The 8084-nt window shown below is 42.7% G+C and overlaps 1 protein-coding gene across 1 annotated transcript; it reads left to right on the top strand.

The window, feature by feature from the left end:
• The first annotated feature begins 3205 nt into the window (after positions 1 to 3205).
• Positions 3206 to 8078, top strand: fzd1 (frizzled class receptor 1). Its single transcript, XM_035671896.1, has one exon. It carries the CDS (start codon positions 3588 to 3590, stop codon positions 5247 to 5249), a length of 1662 nt encoding a protein of 553 aa, XP_035527789.1. The 5' UTR covers positions 3206 to 3587; the 3' UTR covers positions 5250 to 8078.
• Positions 8079 to 8084: the final 6 nt, after the last annotated feature.

The following is an 8084-nucleotide window of genomic DNA, read 5'->3' on the forward strand; positions in this document are numbered from 1 at the left end:
TGACATTTTATATGAAAGATTAAATGTGTTGACATTAAGTCTTAATGGGACTTTGGAGAAATACCTTCATACTAACCAGTAGTGTCTCTCTGTCAACCTACAACTGAACAAATTTGTGTTCTGTGACACGCTGATGTTGTAACCGCATCGTAGCTGGTTGAATAGATGTCTTAGCCGTTCAAACCAAATATTACCCAGTTTTCAACATTAAAATTCCATTTAGAGCTCAGTGGGCTTTGACTCTTTATGCTTCTGTAATGTACAGTATGTATGATTTATAGCATACACTTGCAAAAATAATGATACAGTCCCTTAAGGAATAGCTAACATAAATGCAGTATGCAGTGTGTTTTGTGCATAAACTCCACAGATCATCTCAAGTCACATATCAGCAAGGCTTTTCTGGTATATAAAGTAAAGTTAGCTAAAGACAAAAGTCTACCAACACATTCTGGTAACACAAGTTTGGTTGCAGTTCCCTCTCTCCTCTGTACAGCCCAAGGAAGAAAATGTAGCATTCCTCTGTCAGCGTGCATTTTACACTCCTTGCTTCTCTCCTCCTGCTAACAGACAGACAGACTGCGGTGCCAGTTGAAAAGCCCTGCTCTCATCTTGTCTACATTAGGGATCGTATGTATTTTTCCACCTTCGGCTGATGTCTCCCTCTTCGGTAATAAACAGATTTTTCATGCGAGGGCTGATTACAGGAAGTTATGTCTTGGCCGGTTCTTGGAAATGACACAAAACATACTCTCAAAGTGCATTCTGTCTGCACACGGAGCGGCGATTTGTCATACATACTTGATTCCATTGGAGTAGATTCAAATTCATGTCAAGGATTAACCTTGTGAGCAGTTTTAAGAGCAAACACAACTAGACATGATGGACGCTGAAGTGCATCAAGAAAACAGAAATACAGCTTTCCCTCAACCTTAAACTCACATTCCCTTACTCTGATTCAGTGTTCATCGTCAGCTGAGAGGAAATCTAATTATTTTTATATAAACATGTAAGGAAATCTTGAAAAGCATTTTCACTCATTTCGAGTTGTGTTTATATATCTATATATATATATATATATATATATATATATATCTTTTAACTCTGTTTTGGTCTACACCTATTCATTCAGTTGCTAAATGTTTTACTGTGTATTGTGTAGGGGAAACAATGTCGATACCAGCACAGAGACATTTGAAAAATCCACCAGGCCTGAACGAAAATAACCAATCAGAACCTAGAAAGAGAGTTTATTGTTGAGTTTCATTCCCAGATTGTCAAATACTGACATTGGTAATGAGATCAACTTTCTATCTTTCTTGGCTGTGGTTTTCTTGGTTGTCAGTTTGGGCCCGGTGGATTCTTGAAAATGCATTAGGAGCACTAGGAGGAGCCAGAGGAACTTGATTTTCCCACAGATTATCTGTCTCATGTTCTACTGTCAGGCTATATTGAAAGTTTCAGCAAATATGACAAAAAGCTATTTTATGAAAATGACCTACTGCAGCTTTAAAGGACCAGTGTGTAGGATTTACTGACTAAAAAATGCAAAAGGCCCTATCTTGAGCCAGTGTTTTGGTTTGTCCGTTCTGGGCTACTGTAGAACATGATGTTCAACATGGCGGACTCCATGGGAGGTAACCCATTCTCTGTAGATTCACCTGTTGTATAGAGGCCAAAAGTGAACATGTTTGCTCATTAACCTTGATCACATGTTAAATATCCGGTTCTCTCAGGATAACAGTCCTTTTCTTATGATAGCAGGTTATCTTGGTATCTAAGCAACTGTTTTTTTTTGTAACATAACCACCTTTTCATTGTTTTAAGATCATTATTTAATTATCACAAGAAGAAACTTTTGGTATTCTATTGTCATTCTAATTATTCTTTTTATTTAAAACAGCATTTAGTTTTGTTTTGACCATTTAGTCCAATTAACTATCCTCAAGTGTATCTTTGTGCTTCTATAATCACCTATAGGTGTCTCCCTCCTCCATCCATCCATAGTTATTCTCTATAAGTACAGCTGACCACAAGTGGAAATATTTATTCCAGCAAGAGAGTAAAAAGCCAGGATTTGTTGTAGCCTACCATCCACTGATATGAATCATAAGTGGAAACATATTGGTATTTTTGATCCCACAACTAAAGAGCAACAGAATACCACACAGAAAAATAAATGATGTGTTTGGATGCATGTTGTCTGTTGTTCAATGTGTTTCCATGGTTTCCATTCTTTGTTGTACAATACACAATTCAATTAGCAAGCCCTTGAGACATCTCACTGTGATCACCTGTGAAGACTTTTCAAATCAATCAATCAATCAATCANNCACAGAATTAAGTCTGCACAGAAATGAATGGACACCGGTGACTGCCCAGAACTGAAGGAATAACACATGAAAATGTTTATTTAAGATGCTGTACATGCAGCAGTATATAACAGTGCAGAGGTGAACCCAAATGAACCTCTGCAGCAGTCCAGGCTAACATTAGGAAAAAATGCAGAAAATCCCTAACCCCTCCATCTGTCAGGCTCCTACTGAGTGAGTGAGGAAGAGAGAGAGAGAGAGAGAGAGAGAGAGATCTGTAAAGCAAGTCGAAGTGAGACAGATGAAAACAGGAAGTCTGTCAGTGCAGATGCAGTTTAGCTGACTGGATATACCCCACATGCCCGACATTGTACTATTGTATATGACAAATACATATCTTTTCATTGTTATTCTGTTTTTTTAATTATTATAAATTTGGCAGTTGACAGCTATTGATAGGTACAATGTATTTTAGAAATAACTCATTGAAACCATTAGCTTATTAAAACACAATGCTGAATTGCTTTTTTAAATATTTTCTCATTACAAGCCTAATATATATATTTTTTTTATTAATTAAATTAATTGAAGAATTGTATTATTTTTATTTTAATCGCAAATACAACCTTTTAAAAAATAACACTCTACACATAGAAGTTATTGACTGTCTTATCTATCTATTTGCCTTTATTCAACCTGGTAAATGTTTGAGATTAAAATCATCTTGTTCATTTTTTATTTGCCAAGAATGCACACAAACACGTTTTGCTACTAAAGAGCATTAATTATTTCTAATTAAGGAACATATCCAAGAAATTAAACCTATTTCACAATTATTCAGTGTAGTGCTGCATTATGGACTTTTATTTAGAAAGTCTTTCCCGGAAGCGCTATTGAACCGTGGGTAGGCTGACGGCAGCGGGAATGTGTGAGGGAGAGCAGAACAGGTTTGAACGGCAGACTGACACAGTGTCGGGCAGACAGAGGACCGGAGCAGTGACGTTCCTGGAGGAGTGCGCTTCATTTTTGTGGATTTCAAAGGTTTAAGCCCGTTTTTTTGTTACAATTTGTTTTCCCCCACCACGTTTTCGCATCACCTCGGCGCGGCCAGAGTGCGGAGGTGAAGGACGGTGAAAATCCCGCTGGAAGACGCAGCTTTTACCTCGCAAAGAAACGCCAACAAAGAGCCTTCAAGGAAGTAGCAGCTGACTGGCGAGGTAACGTAAGTTAGTTCAGCAACACACAGAAAGTGCGGCAGCGGATAAACCCTCCACCATGGTCCACAGCAGACTCACTCGTGTGCTTTTGACTTTACTGTGGTTCATTTTGTGCCTGAACGCGGGGATTTTCCGAGTAAACGGGCAGTACGGCGGCGGTGACCGAGGAATGTCTATACCGGAGCACGGATTTTGCCAGCCGATATCCATCCCGCTGTGTACGGACATCGCGTACAACGAGACCATCATGCCGAACCTGCTCGGTCACACCAACCAGGAGGACGCGGGGCTGGAGGTCCACCAGTTCTACCCGCTGGTCAAAGTGCAGTGCTCCCCGGATTTAAAGTTCTTCCTCTGCTCCATGTACGCGCCGGTGTGCACGGTGCTCGAGCAGGCGCTGCCCCCGTGCCGCTCTCTGTGCGAGCGCGCGCGGCAGGGCTGCGAGGCGCTCATGAACAAGTTCGGCTTCCAGTGGCCCGACAGCCTCGCGTGCGAGTCCTTTCCGGTGCACGGCGCGGGGGAGCTTTGCGTCGGGCAAAACATGTCGGACCGCGCCGAGCCGGACGGCCCGGCACACTTCCCCACCGAGCGCCCCCTGCCCGACCCCATGAACGGCCCGTTCAGGTGCCCGCCCTCGCTCAGGATGCCTCCCTACATGAACTACCGCTTCCTCGGGCAGGAGAACTGCGGAGCTCCCTGCGAGCCGCAGAGATCTCACGGGATGATGTACTTCAGCGAGGAGGAGCTCAAATTCGCCAGGATATGGATCGGCATCTGGTCCGTGCTGTGTTGTGCTTCCACTTTGTTCACCGTGCTCACCTACCTGGTGGACATGAAGCGCTTCAGCTACCCGGAGCGGCCCATTGTCTTCCTGTCTGGCTGCTACACCATGGTGTCCATCGCCTACATTGCTGGGTTTCTACTGGAGGACAAGGTGGTTTGCAATGACAGGTTTGACAACGACATAAGGACTGTGGTGCAGGGCACTAAGAAGGAGGGCTGCACCATCCTCTTCATGATGCTCTACTTCTTCAGCATGGCCAGCTCAATCTGGTGGGTCATTCTGGCTCTCACCTGGTTCCTAGCAGCAGGGATGAAATGGGGCCACGAGGCCATTGAGGCTAACTCCCAGTACTTCCACCTGGCAGCCTGGGCCGTGCCCGCCATCAAGACCATCACCATTCTGGCCGTGGGGCAGGTGGACGGAGACGTGTTAAGCGGGGTCTGCTTCGTGGGCATCAACAGCGTGGACGCCCTGCGGGGCTTCGTCCTGGCGCCGCTGTTTGTCTACCTATTCATCGGAACCTCCTTCCTCCTGGCGGGGTTCGTGTCCCTGTTCCGCATTCGCACCATCATGAAGCACGACGGCACCAAGACGGAGAAGCTGGAGAAGCTGATGGTGCGGATAGGGATCTTCAGCGTGCTGTACACCGTGCCGGCCACCATCGTGATCGCCTGCTACTTCTACGAGCAGGCCTTCAGGGAGCAGTGGGAGAGGACGTGGATCAGCCAGACGTGCAAGTCGTACGCCGTGCCGTGTCCCGCCCAGAGCCACCCCAACATGAGCCCCGACTTCACCGTCTTCATGATAAAGTATCTCATGACGCTCATCGTGGGCATCACCTCCGGCTTCTGGATCTGGTCTGGGAAGACCCTCAACTCCTGGAGGAGGTTTTACACGAGACTGGCCAACAGTAAACAGGGCGAGACCACAGTGTGATGTGGTTTAAGCCCCGTCCCTCACACAGACTGCTTAGTGACAAACTGAATGATTATCCTCTTGATTTCTCTTGATTTTTTTTTTTTCTCGGACTTGCAGGAGACACTTGGTATGTTTTGTAATGTACATATACATTTGTGAGATTTTTGTAAGTATATATTTGTATTTAAAGATTTTAAAAATGCTCTTTTTTAAAAACCCCACCTTTTTTCATACCTTGGACGTAATGGAATTGTACTTAATCATCACAAAGAGCCAGCTGACCATCAAGGATCCAGAGGTCTCATGACCTGACTTACTGTGGACACCACTGGGAGGATTTCACATGGAGCGGTTGCGTCTTTGATCAGTGGACTGCCTGTGAGTGCTGGGTCTATTCTAAGCAGAGTCCCGTGAAACCCAAGTGCTTCCTCGTGGCTCCCTCTTATCCCGATTAACCAGCTGTAGTCTGTGTCTGTTATACAGTTGCTGGGGTCTGAAGGGAAGTGTCAGCAGTGCGGGACAAGAGACGGTGCGCAGGTTGTGAATGTGAGTCATTGTGACAGATGGTTGTGGCCTGTAGCTCGGGCCCTCACAGTTATAACATTCCTTTCCAAATAAAGCACACACAATCATGTCAGGTTAAAGGACCACACCAGTGTTTTTGCATGTTTTAGTTTGGTGCATTTTACATTTTTAACCACTCTGTCAGATTTTTTTTAGTTTTCCCTGCCGTCCTGGAAAGAATTGTTCCTTTTATTGAATTTGTAAATCAACTTACACACTCTTTCTGCGCAGTGACCGCCATGCCTGCTTCGTTCTGTTAAAGTTAGGGTATTGTGCATAATGCAGGTGCAAGTGCAGTTTGATTCTCTGCAGTATGACGCATCAATTTCCCAACCAAAACGAAAGCAGATGAGATGTTGGCTGACAAGTTTCAAGACTCTGTAAGTTGGTTTTCATCTGCAGTGAAATGAACTGAAAGCAGGGGTTGCCTGCTAGGAAGGAAAACACACTAGGAAATCTTTTTAAAAACGTGTGGTATTAGAAAAAAGAAAAGAAAAAAAAAACAGCTGTAATGCAAGTCAAATGTACTACAACCAGAGTCCTAATCATGCAAAAAATACTACTACTGTGTTCCTTTTCAACAGCGATTCAAAATGGCATCAAAATGGGCTTAAAATAAAAAAATCTGCCTGTAGTGGCAATTTGAGTTCAACTGCAAAGCTGGAAAACATACAGTACTGTTTGTGTTAAAGCACATTGGTAAATTTAAAGCATTTTTTGTACACAGTGCTGTGTAAAGTCATTGGACACCCTTTGGGCCTAAACTTCCACCTTTTCTGTTACACCAGACTAATCAGATGTATTTCACTGCCTTTAATTCAACTAAATGAGAAACCATAAGAGTAGGTGCCCCCTTTTGTCATCAAAGCAGAGCAATTAGTCAAATAATCATAATTGGATGTTTGAACGACAATTAAGCAGAAACTTTACTGATAATGGATAACTCATTTCTGTAATTTATCTGGCAAAAATACCCAACATCTGCAGGTTCCAGCCTCTCAGATTTTATGTTTTGCTACTTTTCTGGATTATGAATGATAGGAAACTGAGTATCTTTGGATTTTTGATTGTTGATCAAATACAACAAAATTCAATATGTGACCTTTTTATTGCCAATTTTTTCGGACATTTCATAACGAAAAAACAATTAAAGCTGCAGTAGGTAATTTATATAGAAACAATCTTTTGTCCTATTTGCACACAATCAGAGCCAAGAAAGAAAGTTGATTCATGGCCGTCAAACACATACACTTTGGGACGCTGGGAATGACTCTCAACTATCAACTTTTGCTCTTCAAGCCTCCAACCTAAAGCATCTTTATATCTCTCTCGCCTCTGATTGGGTCTTTTTGTTCAGGCTCGATAGATTGTAGCAAATGCCATTATAAGCACAGAGGGAGCCAGAGGAACCTGAGGTTTTGTAGATTATCTGTCTCATGTACTACTGTCAGAATGCAGTGAAAATTTAAACAATAATGACATTTTTATCATTTTTATTTGTACAAGTTACCTACTGCAGCTTTAACTGATTACTTGAACAGATAATCTGCAGATTAACTGATAACCGAATTAAGTGTTACTTGCAAGCCTACATCTAAGGTTCATTGTGTCAGTGAGAAATACGTCCTCAAAGCTTCGCGACTTTCACTGCTCAGATCTTCTGTTTAGGTTGTAACTGCAGGTTTGGAGCGTTATTCCGAACTGTGATCATTCTGACTCATTCTGCCGGCAAAAGCGGAGAAGTAATCTCAGTAGAATTCCAATACGTTTTTAGGGCTCCGTTTCAGAAAATAATGAGCATGTTGTGCAGTGTGAGGCTTATCGACAGCTTTGGGGTCAGAGTAGGTCAGGTTTCAAAAGAAAAACAGATGATCACGCTCCCCTTAGTTAAGCTGAGAGTACATAGGAGTTAAGGTCATGTTCTCAGATAGTGAACAGTAAATACACCTGCATGTGTTTTTTGTTCTGGTTATCTATAAACTTTGATGGCACAAGGGATAGGTTTGCATGCATATGTTGGAAAATCGTACTTTAACCGTATTTTAACTCCATTAGAATCAACAGAATTTTTGGTAGAACACTGTTAAAAAGCTGAAAGACCCCCAGACACACAAGTAGTCTGTTTGGAAAAATAATGTGTGTCTGATGTGTTTAATTTCTACTCAAAAATCCTTAAATCTCCTCCTTCTACCTCATTATAAATTCCAGAATCTGTGAATAAGCAAATGTTGTTCATTTCTAAAGTTTTCCTGCTGGACACAAGATGTCTCCTCCTTCACTGTAAAGCCC

This window comes from Morone saxatilis, unplaced genomic scaffold (assembly GCF_004916995.1).
Source record: "Morone saxatilis isolate NCDOM2014 unplaced genomic scaffold, NCSU_SB_2.0 Contig24, whole genome shotgun sequence".
Taxonomy (NCBI): domain Eukaryota; kingdom Metazoa; phylum Chordata; class Actinopteri; family Moronidae; genus Morone; species Morone saxatilis.